The 21033-nt window shown below is 46.8% G+C and overlaps 1 protein-coding gene across 10 annotated transcripts in view; it reads left to right on the forward strand.

Moving 5' to 3' along the window:
* The window catches only part of SLC4A11 (solute carrier family 4 member 11), a 127348-nt gene that overhangs the window by 44418 nt on the left and 61897 nt on the right, over window positions 1-21033 (forward strand). For all 10 annotated transcript variants that reach the window (XM_065060203.1, XM_021292862.2, XM_065060202.1 and 7 more), the window contains one exon: window positions 12771-12923. In XM_065060203.1, coding sequence (XP_064916275.1) covers window positions 12771-12923 — 153 coding nt within the window. The remainder of the gene's footprint in view (window positions 1-12770; window positions 12924-21033) is intronic.

A 21033-nucleotide genomic window follows, 5' to 3' on the forward strand; every position in this document is an offset into this window, starting at 1 on the left:
TGTTCTGGGTGGCTCCTTGTTTTTCAAGTTCTTTCAGGATGTTTTCCTGTAGTGCAGGCTTGCAGGTGTATCTGTGCGCCTTTTTCTGGAGTGGAAATCACGTGGAGGTGTCAGATCCCTTTGGAGACAACCTGCCAGGCAAATGTTGGATGGCTCTGGTAAACATGTCTTTCAGCACGCAGTGCCCTCAAAGATTTTATTAATAATAATAATATTATTTGAATTAAGTTGTGGCACTTGGACATTTGTATCATCTGCCTCAACAGAGGTGGCTCAGTGTGTACCGGGGGTTGCTAGGGAGAGATCGTATTGAGATTTTGACTCAAGACCAGCCTCTTCAGGATGTAGTTTTGAAGGTCTTGGGGCTTCTTGCCCTTGAGAAGGGGCAGTGCTTGGAGTATTAGGTACTTCCAAATGGGGAGAGTAGAAGACTCAAATGTTGTTTAGGCCTGTTGCTGTCTCAAGGCTTATCTTTCTTTTTTCCAGGGGGCCAAGTTTTAACATATGGGAAAGGGGAAGCTGAACATCTGCCAGATGTCAGCTGCAGTAGATCCAGCATCTCTTTTGACAGTGTTTCCTTTGGTACTGGCTCGCTTGCCTTCTCTGAAAGCGTTAAATGGAGCAGGTTTCTGGGTGCAAAAGGATGAAATGTACTCTCAGCTCTATTGGGAGGTATTTTCTGAAGGCTGGATTGAATTGTAGAACAGCAGAAATTAATCCCTGACCTCAGGGATGCTTTATTTCTTTGGTATTGGCAGGTTTTCTAAGAGTACGTGGTGCATGAGGTCTGGGCGGTCTTGCTCTGGCCTTCTGTGGCTTCCTTCTGGTCCCTTGGGATGTGGCTGGTGCTTTCTTGAGGACTGGGAATGTAAGAGGGTGATCCAGGTTGGGACCTGGAGAGATGACTGAGTCTCCAGCATCTGGCTGAGAGCTGTGTAAAGGCTTGGGGAGAAATTCTACTGTGTGATATAACAAGGGAAAACATAGAGTCTGACATCTGGGCAGGAACAACCCCAGGTTCCAGTATAAGCTGGGGAATGACCTATTGGAGAGCAGCATAGGGGAAAGGGACCTGGGGACAGCAGGGTGACTGTGAGCCAGCACTGGGCCCTTGTGGCCAGGAAGGCCAATGGTACCTGGGGTGGGTTAGAAGGGGGTGGTCAGTAGGTCAGAGAGGTTCTCCTGCCCCTCTGTTCTGCCCTGGGGAGACCACACCTGGAATCTTGTGTCCAGTTGTGGCCCCTCAGTTCCAGCAGGACAGGGAACTGCTGCAGAGAGTCCAGCGCAGCCACCAAGATGCTGAAGGGAGTGGAGCATCTCCCGTGTGAGGAAAGGCTGAGGGAGCTGGGGCTCTGGAGCTGGACAAGAGGAGACTGAGGGGTGACCTTGTTAATGTTTACAGATACATAAAGGATGAGTGTCAGGAGGATGGAGCCAGGCTCTTCTCAGTGACAACCAGTGGCAGGACAAGGGGTAATGGGTTCAAACTGGAACACAAAAGGTTCCACTTAAATTTGAGAAGGAACTTCTTCATGGTGAGGATGGCGGAGCCTGGCCCAGGCTGCCCAGGGAGGTTGTGGAGTCTCCTTCTGTGCAGACATTCCAACCCGCCTGGACACCTTCCTGTGTAACCTCATCTGGGTGTTCGTGCTTCATGGGGGGATTGCACTGGATGAGCTTTCCAGGTCCCTTCCAACCCCTGACATTCTGGGATTCTGTGTTTTGGTGTCACCTGCTTCATCCCAAGCCCTCCTGCCCCAGGGAACACTAAGCTTTCTGTCTTAGCATCTTCTGTGGAAAGGTTCTACGTGTCCCCTCCAGGACTCGATGTTTATTCTTCCTGAAACTGTCCAAGCAACAACAAAAAAAGCAGAAATCTGGATGTTTTTAGAGCGCATGTTTGTAGTTGGGGCATTCCCTGTGCAAAGCTCTCCCATGAGATATGCAACTTGGTGCCATGGCAGCGAGCATTTATTTCTGCTCTATTTGTGTTATTACTTGGCTTCCTCTTTTGTTTTAAGGAGATGACACCTTAGAGGTATCATTAAGGACATCATGAAACTGTGTATGCTGCTTTGCTTCCCTGTCGTTTTTGGGTAGGAGGGAAGGTTGTCCTCTTCAGCCTGCATGCAGGATTGAATGCTGTAGTAACTGTGACTGAAAATACAGTGGATTTCTTGGTTATTTCACGCTCAAATCTGCTGTCATTCTCGTTCCTCATTACAAACTGACCTTTTTTTAAAAGTTCAGTTGCTGTTGAGTGATGAGTCACCTCCGACTGCCTGATTTAACTGTGGGCTTGTGTGTATCTGCACAGAATATATGGGCAGCACATCTTGGAGGTTGCGTGTCAATATTCACATCCCTCCACTCTCTCTGTACAGAAGTCTCATGTGCTCAGATTCTTCAAGACTTACCCAAAAACATAATCAGGGCTAGAGGAAACCACAGAGGAAGAAGTTACCTTTTCACATGGTTTCAAAACTGCTTGTTTTGAAATGCAGCTGTGTGATGATTAGGCTCTTTCTTGGCACCACTTGCTGGGATCTGCCAGGTCATTATGGAGACCAAGAGATGCTCTTGCCCAACCTTTAAACTAAAAACCACCATGAGCCAGCACTGGGCCCTTGTGGCCAGGAAGGCCAATGGTACCTGGGGTGGGTTAGAAGGGGGTGGTCAGTAGGTCAGAGAGGTTCTCCTGCCCCTCTGCTCTGCCCTGGGGAGACCACACCTGGAATAGTGTGTCCAGTTGTGGCCCCTCAGTTCCAGCAGGACAGGGAACTGCTGGAGAGAGTCCAGCGCAGCCACCAAGATGCTGAAGGGAGTGGAGCATCTCCCGTGTGAGGAAAGGCTGAGGGAGCTGGGGCTCTGGAGCTGGAGGAGACTGAGAGGTGACCTCAATGTTTAGAAATATATAAAGGGTGAGTGTCAGGAGGATGGAGCCAGGCTCTTCTCGGTGACAACCAGTGACAGGACAAGGGGTAATGGGTGCAAACTGGAACACAGGAGGTACCACTTAAATTTGAGAAGAAACTTTTTCCTGGTGAGGGTGGCAGAGCCTGGCCCAGGCTGCCCAGGGGGTTGTGGAGTCTCCTTCTCTGCAGACATTCCAACCCGCCTGGACACCTTCCTGTGTAACCTCATCTGGGTGTTCCTGCTCCATGGGGGGATTGCACTGGATGAGCTTTCCAGGTCCCTTCCAATCCTGACATTCTGGGATTCTGTGAGAGCGGGGGAAGAAAGATAAACGTCTTCCTTTGATTGCCTTAGCACTTATATTTTCTTCCTTCTTTCTCAGTAGAGAAACATCTTTTGATACTATTGCTCATTGCATGGCCGAGTTTTTTCCTTATCTCCTTCTGAGATCGTGCATAGACATATGGTTTTCTGTTTTCCTAGTAATTAGGATGTTTTTGTTTCTGACAATATCTGGGGCTCTCTTCAGACACTGTGTCTCTCTGCCAGCTTTTTCCTTACCCTTGTTGCATTCTCAAGAGCAGCTGTGGCAATGTTAAAACTCAAGTTGAGACTCCAGGTTTAGTTTAAACTGTTGTGATGGTAGTCTTTGCTGTAGCCCCAAACCAGTGTTTTGTAAGAATCTCCTGGATACTAACTGGTCATAAAAACTTAATTCCATATTTAATAATTTGTAGCTGTTTGTTAATTGCTGAGGAAAGCCCAGGAAGGATTTTCTAGTGGAGAGATGCTAATATCTGACTATTCTGGAAGCTCAGAGGGTTGTTATGGTCCCAACCATGTACCAACCTATTTGATAACTTCTTAATGGGCTAAAAAGCTGGAAAATTAATCCAAGGAGCCCGTGTCTTGAGCTACAGGTTCCAGTTTCTATCATACTGTCTTTTCTTCCTGTGTTGCTGGAAGAACTTGACTTAAAGTCACTTTTGTGGCCTTTAGTGCATTGCAGAAGGTAAATGCATGCGGGGTGAGTGGGAGGGGGGTAAAATCTATGTAGTAGTTTGCTCTCTAGAGGCAAAACCAAGGGAAAAAACAAGGAAATCAGTTTGTACCTGCCAGTGAGAAGTTTCTGATGGGGAGTGTGGTGGCAGCGGGTACAATGACAGTTGTTGACCACGTTGTGTTTTCAACCCATGTGTTGTCATTTTCAATAGCTGTCCCCTTGACATTCTTGCTGATGAAAATCCATGCTTTTACTCATTCTTTTGAGTCAGTGGAACAAGCACAAGCAGATGAGTAGCATTTGGTGTCCCCTCATCCTCCCCGCGAGCGATCCGCGTGTGTTTATGTCAATTGAATCTTCCGCAAAGTTGTTTTGCCAAAATGAGTTTTTCTCCCCGGCAGCTTTAAGTGACTAACGAGATGATTGTGTAGACCCAATCCAGACCTAAAGATAATTGGAGTCCTGACGAAATGCAGCTCGGCAATCAGTGCTCGGAGTAACTGCTTATCAAGCGCCGCACTGTTGGCTGTCAACCTCCTGCACCCTCCGTGATGGTGGTGGGGAAATCCAGTGTCTGCAACGAGTGGATTAGCTCTAAAACTATCAGTATTAGCTGCAAGTGATTAAATTCTGCCAGTGCATGATGAGCTTTTTAATTGACCCCAGAACTTTTGCTGATAAGACACAACCAGAGGGTTTCTAGTTCCTCTAGCAAAATCCGAAGGAAGGAGTCCCAGTATAGCGCTGGCGATATGTGAATTTGTTGCATTATTTCAAAGCTGGCTCGACAGATATCGCACCGTAATATTTTATATTTGTCTTCCAGAGCAAATCCCTCACTGCTTGGTCTCCTCTGACTTATTAATTGGTTTTGCTGGCACAATAAATTGCAGTTGCATTGAGGGGCCCCAAGGCCCCAGTCTGCCTTGGGATGTTTGGATATGTTTTATCTGCTTGGTTTTGTTTTTCAGTTTACAGTTTGGTATGTGTGCTATGGGTGGTTTGTTTTGTGTGGTGGGTTTTTTTGTGTGTGTGTTTTTTCTTTTTTAAATTTGCCTGTATCTATTTTGGAATTGTTTGCCTAACTATGAGATGAATCTAAATTTTTTTAGTGAAACAAATCATTTTGCAATAGGTTTCCCCTGATGAGATGCCCAGTTTACCAGTAGGAGATGAGCTATTGCTACCTATGGAGAGCCCAAGGGGCCGCTTGCAGGTTTCTTGCAGATTGTTATTTCAGAGAACTGTCTATTGGGAGGCCTATAATAAAATGAACACTCCTGATTTCTGTGGGTTCTGGTATGGAGCTGAACCTCCACGTGCTGCTGTGTTTTGTAAAAACAAAACAACAAAAAAATAAACAGAGCCCCACTGAATTACTTGGACTATTCACAACATTTCCTAGAAATCTGGCTGCAAAACACAATACTGGAATTAATTCAAAGTGCCTGGGTGTTGTGTATTTGTTTTGGGTTTTTTTTACAGCAGATCAGTTCTTTCAGTTCTGTTATGAATTATTACTGAAGTGGCAAGGGAAGCTTGGTTTCCATCTGGCTCCTTGTGACAAAAGACTGACTTGAAGTAGGGTTGGAAACATGGCTGGCCAGCACTGGAGGGATCCGGTACTGAAAGGATTCAGGTCTGGTGTTGGTGATTGCACCTGCTAGACACTTTCTACATCTCTTTTTTTTTCTCCACAGGAGGAGGTTATGGTTTAGTTCTGTGGTCTTGAAGCAGGTGGCTGTTACTCCAAAAGGCTGCAAACCTGCATCTGATGGGTTCCCAGTGGCTGCTCAAGAGCCAAGAAGCATCATCCAATGCTTCCCCAGCTCTTCTGCCCCTTAAGCTACTCATGGAGGGGCTGGGAGGAGAGGACATATCTCTAAATCCCATCTAGGTGACCTGGAGAAGTTGTTAGTCTACCTGTACCAACCTAGAATATTTAGCTTAATAAAGCAGGTTGGTCTTCTGTGCTGGGCATTGGGGAGGCCAGACCTCAAATCTTGGGTCAGTTTTGGGCCCCTCACGCCAAGAAAGGCCTTGAGGTGCTGGAGCGAGTTGAGAGAAGGGAACGGAGCTGGTGAGGGGCTGGAGCACAAGTGTGATGGAGCGGCTGAGGGACCTGGGGGGTTCAGCTGGAGAACAGGAGCTGAGGGGAGACCTTCTGATCTCTGAACTGCCTGAAAGGAGCTTGGAGCCAGGGGGGTCGGGCTCTGCTCCCCAGGAACAAGCGCCAGGAGCAGAGGAAACGGCCTCAAGTTGCGCCAGGGGAGTTTGAGGTTGGATCTGGGGAACAATTTCTTCCCCAAAGGGCTGTGGGGCATTGGAACAGGCTGCCCAGGGCAGTGCTGGAGTTGCCATCCCTGGAGGGTTGAACAGATGGACATGAGGTTCTCAGGGACATGGGGCAGTGCCAGGGGTGGGGAATGTTTGGACTCGATCTTGAGGGTCTTTTCCAACCAGAATGATTCTGTGATTTTAAGCAAAGCATGGGAGAGAGAAACTTTGGACTCGTTGTGCCAAACAGTTCTCAGCAGTCCAACACCGCAGTCCGTGGACATCCCCTGCCCTCCCAGTTGTCTTCTCCTGGGCTGGCACGGACCACAGCCATGTGGCTGCCTGCCACACCATGGGCGAGTCTCCTTAGGACAAAACCAGGGAGCTTTGCCAGGGAATCTCTCTGCTGTGGAGCAAAGGAAAAGCTTAAAATTCTAGCAAGCATCCAACTGTATGCAGAACAGCTTTATTTAATCGCCGTGGCTTAAAATTTTAATTTTGAGAGAGACAGCTTTGCGAAACGTGACTTGATAGTGTTGCTATTGCTTGGTGGCTGCAGCATTTCAATTGTTCTTGTCTGCGTAATGAAATAATTTGTTAGGAAGGAATTTTTCACAGCTGTTTTTTCAGACTCTTGTGATTCAAAACAATAAGTAACCCCCTATCTTTGAAGTTTAACCTCAGCAGGAGCATGAAAAATTTAGGCAAATACCTGTGTGAAAGATGTTCTATCCATAGGATTGGGGTTTTTTGCCTGAAAAATGAGAATTATTTTGATAAATAGGTGATTATGTGGAAATCAGCATATGAGATGTGACCAGAAACTTGTCTTAGTGTGAGAGCAGGATGGTATTTAAACCCTTTTTTTCTAGAATACTTTGCAGATTGGAGGACTGGTAACACATGTACAAAGTTCTTCCTGATCTCTCCCAAATCCTTCAATTGCTTTATCCCTGCTAACCTTAACTAATTGTAAGGTTATCTAACCTTTGGAGGCAACACAAGTTTTGTGCAGAGCGTGAAGGTCGGAATGGAGGTGGAGGCTCCATTATTGAGTTTCTTTTTGCCACCCATTGTTGGGTATTTGGGTATTTTCTGAGTGATGCAGTGAATCTGCAACCCTGCAGCACTCGGGGAACCAAGCAAGTCCTCTGATAGCTTAAAGCTTAGGCTGATCAATTTAGCTGAGGTTAATCAAAACCTCATGCCTTTACTCAAAATTAGTGTCTGCTGTTGGTTTAAGTTGAAAATCCATGAGAGTGGAAGAGTCAGATGAAGCTGAATTGTGTGTGTTTTGTTTTTAATTTAATGCCAGTATCGTGACTGGTTTTTAGTTAGATACAGGGCTTAATTTTCTCTTGAGTTTCTTAACACTGTATTCTAGCTGAGCACTGGGATGCTTCAAGAACCGGATCTGATTTTAGGGTAATGCTCATGTCCCAGTTGCTCCCTGCTTACCTTTATAAGCTATTGAATATATACTATTATTGTTTCTGTTGTCCTTCTGTACTTCTTCTGAGAAAGTAGATGTAAATAGCTCTTGGGCTCGTTTGAAACGAGAACTTGCAAACTCTTGCCTTTGCCTGTTGGGCTCCAGCAGAGCTGGTTCTCTGGCTGTGAGGTTTATGGCTTGAAATGCTAAGAGTGGGGCCAACGGTTGGATTTTTGGGTTTTCTTCAGTGACAAATGCATCTAAAGCAGTGATGTTAGAAGGAAAACTTTACCTTTTCCCAGGGTGAAATGTCTGAGGCTGCTGAAGCTGCCAGGAGCAGAGCACCTGCTGTTGCTCCTGTGTTCTGGTGAGGTGTCCATAAGTCCTGTTTTGCAAAAGCAGTAAAAAGGACCATCCTGTAATTTGCTGTCTTTTGTGCTTCAAAACTCATTTGAGAAATCTGAGATGGGCTAGCTGATTGAGTTTCCTGACATTGAGCTCAGAAGAACCAATTTAATGTAACTTTAGCTTTCTGAAGAGACTTTGGGATGGGGCAACTACCACTTCTGAAGAAGAGATGCCATCCAGTGATTCTGGAAGCTGGGACTTGGATTTGGCTGCAGGAATAGGCTTTGCTGTGCAAAGAGGTGCTGTAAATGAAAACACTTTTCCAGATTTGTAGCGTACCTTGAAATGTGAGGTTAAAGAGCAGTGGTTTCCAGAAAACTGCATTGAGTATTTGGAGTGCTAATGTAGCATATGTCCTTTAGAAATAAAGCCACCAATTTGTGCAGAGACTTGGCAGAGGTCAATAGCTATTGACAAGCTTTGATCTTAGCTTTCTTATTTTTGCCCTGCTAATCTAGCTATGTGGATATGTACCTTATCTCATCCATGTAACTTCGGTTAAAACAGTAGCAGCAATATATCTGATTAAATAAAAAATGTGTAGCATGCACATGCCCAGAAGTGGACAACATCTGGGTAATGCCAAAAGGAAGAAATGCCCAATCTCCCCCCAAAAATCTTTCTTAGATGCTTTGTCTGGCTTTCTGTGCTAAACTGAGTCTGCAGCAATGTGTGGATAGATGCATTTGCACTCCTATCCTCCTGGTTAGTGTGGATGCTTGCAGATGTTGATTAAAATACAGTGATTGGCTTTGTCTCCTCTGAGGCATAACCGAGAGGTTATGCTGGGGCTGTGTCTGGCATAAGCCTCATAACCTAGGATATGAGATGATGTTATTAGTAATAGAACTGCTTCTCTCCCAGGAAATTGAGTGTGATTAAGATTTTTTTGGCTTTCCTGGAGAAGTCTGCAGCCCTTGGGCTGTGAGTGCTGCTCCCACGGAGCAATTAAGCTTTTCTAGGGAACGTATATGATGTGGCTGAAGTTGTGCTTCCTGCTAACTCCTACTCTGATATTTTTTATTACCCCAGGTGCAGCTGCCAGGTGCCACTAAGGCAGTGGAGGGAGAGTTAATGCCACCTCTGATTGCTGCAGCTCAATTCCCTGCTCTTCCTGGGCTCTTAAAACTCAGCTCAAAAGCCGAATAGCCGCAGGGCAAAGCACCTTGTCGGGATTGTGAGAGGGCTGATAGTGGCAGGACCGGGTAGATGAAGTGGCTCTGAGAAGGTGATGAGAGTAAGGAGAGAAGGCTGGGGGTGGATATTGAGATGTTGGAGAAAGGCAGGTCTGGGCCAGGCATGAATTACAGGGGAGGGGGTTGTGCTTTAGAGAGGAACGGCTAGGGAAATTGCCTCTTCTTAAAATTCACGGCATCTGTACTAGAAGGGGGATGGTTTATTTTCATGTTGCATATGATGGGCTGAGGTACAGAAGGACTCAGGGTCAAGGCATCTGCTACTTATGGCTGCACAGGGTGAGAAGTTGATTTTATTCCTGTAGTACTAAAGGATGGTACCTGCTGTCCTTGGCCTTGTGCACTTTTCATGCTCTTGCTTTTCTCTTTGCGATGAGATGAGTCCTGCAGAATGGACTGAGGGGGATCATCCTGACCACAAGGTGTTCTTCAAGGTGCAGGAGGGGTGCAGGGATCTTCTAAGCCAAGCTTAGCTCAGTTCCCAGCTCTGACCCCCTGCTCAGCAAAATCTTTTTCTCTAGTGCTTTCAGACAATATTTCAGGGTGAAGTGGCACTTCCTGTGCTCAGAGGTCTGACTCACCCTGTCATGTAGCTCATGGTGCTGCAGCAAATGCTGCCTGTGTATGAAGGCAGCAATCCGCAGTGGTGGAGATGGGGGGGAGCATCATTTTCGGGCTCTTAAACTCTTCCCCAGCCAACTTAAGGCAGTATGCAAAGGTGTCTAAACCCCCTCCGCCTCCCTTGAGCGACTGCTCGAAGCACAGGTTATAAAGCATTAATGATAGTGCTTCCATATGGCAACCTGATTGATATTTATACAAATTATGTGACGGCCACAGCAGATCTGGCTCTCAACTTCTGCAAAACACCAGCCAAACTTTCAGAGGAGCTGAACAGCTTCTGCTGTCGCTTGTGGCATCTGCTGCCCTTCAAGCAGCAGGGATGGCACTTGGTGTTCATCAGGCGATGGGGAGAAAACAGCTGCCGGGGCTGGAGGCAGCTACTGATCCATGCTCAGAGGGAAGGAAAGGTGCATCTGCCATGCACACAGCTCATCTTCTCACCTCGAGGTGACCCTGCATTTGACAGGAGTAAGTTGCTTGCATTTTAAAATGCCTGGCAGGCTTAACAGGCTGAAGGATTCTAAACAAGGAGTGGGTTTGAAGCCTTAAGGTGGTTTAGTGACAAAGCAGACACCTGCCTGGGAGCGCAGTTCTTGTACAGCCCAGGTTTGGGATTATTTGCAAGCTGAGTGTTTTGTCCGTCCCTTGCCCAAGGGACACGAGGCTTCGGCTGCCTTTTGTTCTGCTCTTTCCTCCCCTAAAGAGGGAGGAACAGAGGATGCTTCCCTTGCCAGAGTCCTCGCTGACCTCTGCCCAACCCTCTGATCTTACTCCACCCTTGCCCTTCTTCCAGCTCCTGTGCTGCTTCTCTCCTGTCTCCAGCCCTCTCTGCTGTCAGGGCCAGTTTCAGTGGGCTTTGGGAGGTCAATAAACAAGTTTTCCCTGCTTGGCTTTTACCCATTTACCCATCTGTGTCTTAATTGCATTAAGACAGTGGGGAAAAGCTCAGCTGTGTTCTCAGAGCTGTGTGCTCAAACCATCTTGCCCCCACATGCCTCTCATTGGACCCACCAAAAAGGGAAGGATGGAGAAGCTCAAACCTGTTGTGACAACTTCCCTGGGACTGCAATCCTGGATATGGCTGAGATGGAAAAGCTGGGATCAGTGATTTGAGCCTAGCACAGGATGATTTTTGCTTTGCAGGGCAGCCCAAGCTGGCATAGGGAGGCTGTCAGCACTGGTGGGTGCTCTACTTTGCTGGGGAGAGATTGTGGTGTCCATCATGTGTTTCAGAGGAACCAAACCCCAAATTTGATGCTTTGTTTGGGATTGAGATGCTTGCATATGCTTCCAAAGCCAATGGGAACCTGCCTGGTTCTTGTCCATCCCTCCATGACACAGGCTGCCGCTTGATCCTGACACATCTGCCAGCCAGGTGTTTCATACCTGGTGCTGTGATACTTCAGGTACTGCATTCAGGTGTCTCCTATGCTCTCCTCACTCAATTATTTTTGGCTGTTTTGGGCAAGTTTCTGTCGTGCAGGGGTGGAAACAGCTGCTTAAGCTCCACCAGCAGCAGAGGATGGTACCTTTGGTGCATTTTGGTGGCAGGTTGGATGGGGACAGCAGCAACTTGGATGCTTTTTGAGGCTTTCAGAGCAGTTCTGACAGAAACCCATTCACATTTTTTCATGTAAAAGAGATAAATAAAGGAGGCAGAGATCGGGAGGGGAATTAATCTGAGCATCTTGTCAGGTTTCCCATGCCCTAGATAAGCAGCTCAGAAGTCACCTGAAGTCTTGGAGCCCCTGCAGCCCTGCCAGAGAGGTGATGAGTGTTTGGGATGAGTGCCCGTGGGGTGTCACCCACAGCAGGAAGCCCTGCTGCCCCTGTGCTGTGTCACCGGGTTCCTGTTTGTGGCCTCCCCGCTCGGGGCTTGTTTTCTACTGTTGGCTCAAGATCACTCCAAGATGCTGCTGCCACCTTTGTTTGCTTATGAGTTGTGTTTTTTTTTAAAAAAAAGCCATTAATACTTTTTGTTTCCATTCAAGCTTCTGCCTTGAAGTTCATCCTTTTCATTTTGCCGTAGTGCCTTAAAGCAAGCTAATGAAATATATCCCTCCTGCTTCAAATTAAGCGTAAAAGACTTGTCAGAAGATGGGTAGAAGCTGCTGAATAATCCTGGTAATGTAAAAATTGACATTCTATAATGTCCCTAATTCTCCTAATTAAACATGATACATGAGCACACCACAAGAGTCCTCCAGCTGCTTCGTAATAAAACATTGCAGTGAACCAGCTTGCTGTTGAATGTGGCTAGGTTAAACTCTAATTAGACGCATTGCAAAAGGCTAAGGAGTTGTCCGCTGTAATTAAGAAACTTGTCCTGCTTTCTTGGTGCTGCTGCCTCCTGTGACCTGCTCCTCTGCCCCACGGGGAGCTGTAGGTCTGCCTGTCCATATCAGGTATCTCCTTGGAAACCTTTTTTTCCTACCTTCCCCCCTCTGGGTTTCAAATTGCTGAACCGCGACTGAAACGGCCGCACGGTGCTGGTGATTCAAACTGCCGAACGTGTCGAGTTTGGGGGTGTACTGGGGGGGGCCGTGGTGCCAGTTTTGGCTTCTTGGGTCGCTGCTTGGCAATTTTGATGGTTTCCAGTTGGAGTTTTCACCTTGCGTGGTGTTATTTTTGTGATTGGAGAGGAGGGAGGTGCATCCCCTGGGATCCACCACTTGCCGTTGGCCCGGCGGGTGGGCCGGTGTGCGAGGCCCATGGTCTCTCCAGGCCCTGCAGCTGCCCTTGAGACCCACCTCTGAGGCTGATCCAAAAAGCATCAAAACTGATTTTTCTGTTGTTTTCATCCCTCGCCAGGCATAGGAGATGTCCTTCAAATTGTTAAGAAGTGGGTATCCCCTCACCGAGTGGCTCCAGGCCCTGGTGCGTCCCCATTAACCACTTTCACATTTTGTTGCAGGGTATCTCAAGTGCGACACGGATGATGGCTGCAGGGCCAGGGAGGAGTCAGGGGGCGAGGAGCTCTTCGACACGGTGAACTCCTCCATCGTCTCGGGGGACAGCATCCGCTTCTTCATCAATGTCAATGTGGAGGGGACGCCGAATGCCACTGGTGAGTGACACCCCCCTGGGCCATTCCTTGCTGTGGAATTTTGGTAAACTTAAAAGTTTTGGCTGCTGAGTGGGTCTTTAACCATCTGCATGAAGCGTCTGAACTCATTATTCCCCCTGCCAGCTTTTTTTATTGTATTATTTTTAATTAAAAAGGCCTCGAATTTGGGGCCTAGGCCTTGTGTTGCTCTCGGTGGTGTGGCCTGGTCGCTGGAGAAAGAACCATTTCTAGCGAGAAATCAGGATTTTTGGTGTGTTTGGTCCCTGTAGATAACTCAAATGTGGCTCTGGGGATTCCCAAGGGTTTTAGAGGTTTGTTGTTTGGTTGGTTTTTTTGTGGTTTTGGTTTGGGTTTGGGGGGTTTTGTGTGGTTTGGGTTTGGGGTGTTGTTTGCTTGAGTTTGGGGGGCTTGTTTGGGATTATTTGGTTTTGGAGGGGGGGTTGTTTTTTGGAGTCTTTGTTGGGGGTGAGTTAGGTGTTTTGTTCTTTTTCTTTGGTTGGTTTTGGTTGGTGTTTTATCACATTTCAATTTAAATGCTGGAAATGAGTTGGAGCTGTGGACTCTCCAGCTCAGCTGCTGCTCTCCACAGCAGCCGGTAAGGGAAACATGTGGTGGGACTTTCGGGTTCAGACACTTGCCTTTTGGGTTTAATCATCCCAGCTACAGCAAGCAAGCCCTGTACCTGCTGTGTTGAGGCAGACAGCACAAATGAGGAGAAAAACCAGCCTGTTAGCCACCTCGGATGGAAGTCAGTCCCCCGCAGCACACAGCTATGTCTACAGTACAGTGAAATGCTGTTGTGTGTGTCATGCTGGGTTTATAAATATAAACTATGTGCTCTGTGTCAGGGCACAAGTCTTAAGCTCCCCTAAATATACTTCAGTGGGATCTGTGCCTGCTTCATGCTGGGGAAGGGGATGGTTTTTGGTGGCGGTGCCCACAGCATTGCTTGTTGGTGGGCACCAACCCACTGGCAAAATGCACCCCTGGGGCTTCCACCCTTGGTGGGGAGTCACAGTGTCAGCTTTGAGCAGTGGTTTGGCTCATACCGAGTGTTTTGGGAGGAGACAGAGAAGAGCTGTGCAAAAAGCAAGTGGCAAAGAGTGCTCTGCAGATCAGTGGAGAGACGTTGGACCAGGCTGGGTTTGCTGGAACCGCTGCTGTGTTGCTCCTGGGGGGACAGAGCTGAGAATGAAGCTGTGCAGTCGTGTTGCAAATGGACACGTGTGCCCAAAACTTGTGTTCTTTCTGTACTCCCTGCCAGGCCAGCGTCCTTTAGAAACTTTGTCCAATGTGGGGAGCAAGGTGGAGGCAACTTCCAAGCAGCATATATTGTGATGGTATCTAAAATGCTCCCTATTGAGGGATAAAATACCTGGCTTGCTTGAGAGGTTGCTTTTGCCTCTAGAATGCTATTTTAGCATCCTTTGTAATGCGTGTGCTAAATGGTGTGGGAGGGCTAGCAAAACCTGCATTTCATGCTTTGTGCCTACAAAAATGCGACCTCTAGGACATGGCAGCAGTTTAGGTTTATTCTGAGCAGGTGGAGGCAGCCTGGAGCCTGCTTGTGTGGGCACGGACTGTTTGAGAGATTAAATGCAAGGGCTCTGGATTATCCTTGGTGTCATGGTACCGGAGTCCTTTAAGTTTGCTGAAAGTTATTTTTAGATTACAAGCAAATCCTGGTTGATCTACAGCGATCAATTATTGGAAATGGTGATGCAGAACAGTCAGGACCCAGAACTTTGCTCAACTATTTTCAAGTCCACTTTTTAAAGTCACCACTCAGGCTTCAATATCATCTAGCAATTTTAAAGCATGCGATTTTACAAATGGTATCTGAATTGGTAGATTTAAGGGGAACTGGACTTTGCTATGACAAGTCTGGGATTAATGCCGTGGGGTGCATTGTTTGGGAATGAGGAATGCAAGTGCTGTGGATTCTTCTGTGTCTGAAGAAGCTGATTTTCCTTGTGTGTCCTCCTGGGCTTCTTATAAGTGTTTTCCCTTCCGTTCCAAACAGGACAAAAAAGGCTTCCTTATTTCCCTCAAGCACTGATGCTTGTGACGATGGTATTAGTTGCATTCCCCTTTTTTCAGCTGAGGTATTTAGGATTTTTAAGGAAAAATGTATCTCTGTGCTGGGGAGTCCCCTTTCAAATGCAAGGATAGAGGTTTAAAAAATGGATTTTAGACAGAACTAAAGTCCAGACTTTCAATAAGAGCGGGTGTAAAGTGGGTTTTTTTGGTGGTGGTTTTCTGTTTGGTATTATTTTCCATGACAGCATCAAAGTGGTCCAGGTAGCCAGGTGGTTCTCTGTGAGCATCAGGCATGGGATTCCTCAGACTTCCAGGTATTTGAGTCATCTGGGCTGTCAGCTCTTGCTCAGAGGTGGTTTGCTGAAGCATCTTCTAGAACTGATTTTATACGTGTGTGTGTATGTATATATGTATGTGTATATACATATAATATAAGTCAGTCTCTGGCTGCAGAGGGTACAGCTGATCCTCCTGGAGAGCTGACTTTTCAGGTGGCTGGAAGTGGCTGAGATGAGCCCCTTAAGCTCTTTTGCTAATGAAAGCAGCTGTGGGGAGAAGAAAAAAATTCTTCGCAAGCTTTCTATGATCTTTTCAGAGCCGAGATTTAATTGTGCCCTTGCTGAGGTGTATCTGGGAATACTGCTCCTTGTTCCACCCTGCAAGGGGACACTTTTCAGAAATGCCCTTGCATTGTTGCTCCCCTCTGGGTATTTTGTTTTATGTTCAAGCTTTGCATTCCTGGTTCAAAACTTGTGGAGCTGAGCACCTGTAGGGCTCGTCTCCTGCAAGATGAGCTGAAAAGGAAGTGGAAAGAGGAGGAAAAAATATCTACATGCAATGCAAAATCCCCCTCAAACACCTAATTTCCAACCCCGACTTGAGCTAGTGCACCAGGATCCTACAAAATCCCCTGTGGCTTTTTAAGCAGAGGGGAAAAGCAAGTGTGGGAATGACACCTTCCACCCCTGTCCCTTTTTCTTGCTTTCTCCAGGCTCTGTGAAACCTCTGAGCTGCAAGACCTTGTGCCAGAGGGTTCGCTGTTGCCCTCTTGTGTCTTGCAACCCATTGCAACATTTGCTATGGGGCTTGGGCAGTTGATGCCTGGCCAGAGAGGGACTGACCATGGGCCATCCTCTGAAAAGTGCTGCCCAGGTTGATTTGCTCCCTAGTGTCAGGTATTTGCTGCATAAAATACCTTAGCTCAATCCCCAGCAGCAAAAGCCTTGAAGGTGACTTGAAACAAGACAAATCACTGCCCTGTGATATTTGTGGGTCTCTGTGTGTGTGTTCTGGTTGTCATAGCTCAGTCTCTTGCTAAATGTGGTGTCCAAATCATTCCTGCTGGAGCCTTTTTTCTGGCGAGCTGTTGTGAGGTTGCTGCCTGCCTTAGTATAAGGATAAAAAATCCAAGAATCCCATCTGGGAAGGAAATGAGTTGGTACCCCAGCGTTTGGCTGCTGGAAGACAATGAAGTGGAATTACAGATACAGTGACAGCTCTGCCATCATCCTGTTGAGCTGTTAATCTCTGTATGATGGATGTACAGCTTGCTATGAGCATAATTGGATGCACTTTACTATAATTCTGTTTTAAAAAGATCGCTGTGTGGGATTAAACGTTGAGCCAACAAAACATAGCACAGCCCATAAAACTCTGACAATTAACCATTGTTATAAAATGCTGGGCTGTGTGCACAGATGTGTGCAAGCCAGGATAGCCTGAAGAAATCTAGGGTTTAAGGTATGGCCTATCTCATTTTTAGCTAATACTGGCTGCCGTTGCATGGAATATTGAGCCCAAATCACTGCAGGTTACCAGGTGCTAAAATGCTGCTCAGTCTTGACACTTGAGTCCTTTCTCCTGGGTGTTTTATTGCTTCCTTTATAGTAGATGATGAAAAAGGTGGTATGTGTGGGTTCTATTTTTTTTGGGGTGCTGGTTATCGTTGTTGGTTCGTTTTGTGCTGGTGTGTGTTTTTTCCTTTTTACCTCTTGTCCTTCCAGTTTGGGTTTTGCTGGCAAAACTTCTGTTTTCAGCAAATAATAGCTCCAAATTGACTGTAGGTCTTTACCTGAAGCTGCGTGCTTTTGGACCTGGGATCTGCACTTCAAGGGGAAGATGAGGATGTTTTTTAGAGAGGCTCAGGTTTATATTTCAGTCACAATAAATAGAAGTAAAATGTTAATCTGTGCCCTGCTGCATGTATTTTTGTAGGAGTCAACACTACATTCCTGACCCAAATGAAGTCCTTTTTTCCTTGACTCCCTTGCCTGGGGTCAGAGAGTGAGCCCCCACCAAAGCAGCAGAATTGTTGCCTTTCCTGTGCTGTAGTTGGGAAATCCAGCTTGGTTTGTGTGCATCCATCACAATTCTATGTGTGGGCTTTTCTGTAAACCCATCTGGAGCCTGGGCTGCAGGTGGACATACCTACATCCCTCCAGCCTAAACCATCAAACCAGGGGATTGAACCACTTGCTGCTTTATTTGCAGCACCCTTGGAAATAAATCCCTGCAAGTGAATACAGCAATTTGGCGTCGGTTGAGCCTCAAAGTTTGCAGACAGGCAATGGGAGCCTCATTTCTTGCAGTGGGTCTGTACGATTTGCAGGGCTGCAGCCTTGTCTTAGGTCACAGTGCTCTGATCTGTTTGGCAGCACCCTGAAGTCAACCAGGCAAGTATTTTCATCGCTTGGATGTTGTTCTTGCAGTTTGGGGCTTTAAAACAATTCTTTGGACCTCATTCTTGTGGCTTGAGGTTTTTAAAACAATGCACCTTCTCCTTCTCGCCCCAGACTGCAATAGAGGGGTTTGCACAGGGCTTTTTTTTCCCTGAACTTGGTCACAGTTTATCAGGGATTTGTGTAGCCGTAGCTGCTCAACTTTTGCAGTGTGTTGCTCCTTATGGATGATGCTTGTACTGGTGGTTTTAGCTGCAGAGAGGTGCTTGAAACTGTTTCTTGTTGGGGGGGAAAGGTAAAAAATCCTGATGGCAGCAAAAAGCCAATCGGCAAGCAGGATGTGCTTTTGTCGGGGTGTGTGTGGGGGGGAAATAACGGAACACGATTTACGCTTCAGGAGAAATTAAAGCCCGTTCCACCCTCTGGACAATTGATCATTCCTAGATACGGAGAATCAACAGTTTCCTGTAAGCCGTTCCAGGGGCACGCACGTGCGCGCCCGCCGCCGCCGCTCCGAGCAAAACACGGCGCGTTAACTCACGGCCCAGCCCCTGCCGAGATGACTTTATTTTCTTGAAGGGGACGAGGAGAAACGCTGGATGCTGGCGCCAAGGATATTCCAGAGAGAGTAGCGTCCAGAGACAAGTGGTCTGGGCCTGAATGGGTATCATTCTGTACACAATAGTCACATTTCCTCACATTAATACCAAAGTCCTTTTTATGTCTCGAGGCACAATGCTGACCCACGCGTTCCATCTGATAACTCCTGTTTTAGCAGTTTGATGTCAGCGTGGGATGTTGGGCTCCCAAAGCTTCCTATACTCTAATGGAAAGTGGATACACCGATTGTGTCGGGGAGATGGCCTCCATCCGAATTTCCTGATGAGGGTGTTTTCAAAGCGGTGCTTAGGAAGTCAAGGGAGGTGCGGGGGGGTTGGGGAGCGCGGGTGGTTCTGTGCAAAGGAGGCTTATTCTCTCTTTAAGGTGCTTCACCTCGGGTTTACTTCAGGGCAGCTTCCTCCAGGACTTTGAGCACACTGTCCCTCCACTTAGTGTGGAAAAAAAATACACCTTTTTGCCCTGCCCCTACACAATTATTTATCTAACAAGATTTAAAGAAAATTGCTCAAGTTTGGTGGGGATGAGTCCAGACTCAGCACAGGCACAGCAGGACGGCAAAGCAAAGGATCCCCTGGAGATCCTGCTTGTGCAATCCCTCGCTGCCAGTGATGAGTTAGAGCTATCTGCACTGCTCCTAACAAGCTTCTCTTGTGTAATGTGCTGATGTGTTTTTATTTACATTTTTTTAAGGCAACAATCTAAAAGCAGAACACTTTTTGCTGTTTGCAATGTGCTTTAACACAAGTGGTTGTGGCTTAGATTTGCTTAGACCACTGAAAAAATCACCCATATCCAGTTAAAGTTACTTTTTTAAATAGTAAAAACACAGCAACTCAAACCTTAAACCTCATGCCAGATGCCTGATATTTTTCTGAGAAAATAATAGAAGTGTTAGTGTAGTGTTCTGCTCTGATTTATTAGCCTATTTATTATGCAGATGCTCTGGGGAGTGCATGTAGATCTTAAGTAATGATCACTGACACCTGCACAGCCAAAAAGTTCCTGCTCTCCCATTTCCACTCCTATATTCCAACTGAAATATGATCTTCAGATGCTGTGGATGTGCAGTGTGGAGCTGTTCCACTCCAAAGACTGTGGTGTCTTCTCAGGTGTTAGGGGCGGCACTGGGGACCTGTACAGGGGAAGGGGTGGAAAGGGGATCTTCTGTGAAAGGAGATCTCATAAGACAAAAGGTGAAAAGCCTTAAACTTTAACATATTAATTCCACGGGTTTATTTTCAGGGCGGCCTTTGCATAGATGTCGGTATCTAAATGAAGGGCAGAGGGGAAGCGAGTAGGGGATTTCATTTCTCCGAGTTGCTGTTGGGATGTTATGCGAAGGGCAGCTGGAATGAGACCACTTTGGAGTACAGCAAACAATTTTCCTGCTGCGTTTCTTGCTTCAAAATATTAAATTTCCTTGTTCATAGTCCTGTCGTTCTGAAAATGGTGGGAAAGAAAAAAACAGAGGAACGCCACTGTGCCCTGGCAGGGTTCTGAATGTGGCTATGAGTGCAAGTCTAACATTGGCGATTCATCGCTGTTGCTGGAGTTGAACTCCCAGCGAGCCGCTTGTGGCACGTTCAGAAGTGCTGCGTGCTTGTGTGCATGAGGCCTAGAAATTCGGGATATTCGCGTTGCCTTGATGTGGCTGCCAGGGGATGTCGGAGATGTGTCGCTGGCTTTTTGGTTTTTCCCCTGGGCAGAACCTGGAGTGCAGCCCAACAGATAAGGTCGGTCACCCTGGCAGCTCTCCTTCAACTATGGATGAGGACAGAGACAATGCTGCCCCTTACCTAGCTTGCCGAAAATAGACTCTTGCAGCCTGCTTTGTCCAACAAGGAGGCCCACCAAAATAGAAATGAAAATCTTACATGGCCTTGACCTCTTATTTCTGTTTAAGTATACATAATCCTGACCTTTAGGTGTGAAATCTAGTTATTATTTCTAGTAGCGAGACATAATGGATGATTGATGGGTATTTTCTTCCTTGTTGTCAGCAGATGGTGAATCTGTGTTTTTTCTATATCCGTTTTGTCACCACCAAGGGCTCCTCCATGCAAGAGTCAAGGGTGTTGCATCTTTGCAGCTCCTCCATAGCTGGAGAGAATTGGTGATGGTTCCACAGAGGAGAAAATGGGTGTCAGGCTGGTGGTGGATGGTCTTGGGCTTTAGCCAAGCTGTCTCCTGATGGGTCATGGGCAACCCTATGCAGGGTTTTGTCCCTCATGATGTAGTAGGTTCCCCCATAGTAACTAAACAGGTGGTTCAGAAGCCAGGCAGAAGAATGTTTGGAAATTCTCTGTAGTTTGGGGTGTTTCCCCCCCATTTTTCATGTTATAGTGGATTTACTACTATCCCTTAGCAGATTTTTTAGCATTCCAGTGGGTCTTTAAGATAACAGCCCTGAGCTGGGATGGCTGTATCAGTCCATCTCCTTTCCCTGAGTCAAGTCTGAGTGACATGTTGCTTGGATGAAATGACAAACGAAGCTCTGGGCTTTCCAAATCATCAATTCCATACCCAGAACAGCTTTTTTTGGGAAGTTTGAAAGATCTCAGTCCAACAGATGTAATTAGATTGGTTTTATTTGTGTTGATAAAGCAGCACTCTGAGCACCTGAGAGAGCTGTCAACGGAGAAGATTGATACACGCTTGAAACTGATAAGAGGAACCAAGAGCTGCTGCATGATAAGAGGACAACGTGAATTTCTGTTGTATTTTCGTGCATCTCTAAGGACAGACTGCAGATATGTAGATACCTTTTTAGC

This window comes from Columba livia, chromosome 4 (assembly GCF_036013475.1).
Source record: "Columba livia isolate bColLiv1 breed racing homer chromosome 4, bColLiv1.pat.W.v2, whole genome shotgun sequence".
Classification (NCBI taxonomy): Eukaryota; Metazoa; Chordata; class Aves; order Columbiformes; family Columbidae; genus Columba; species Columba livia.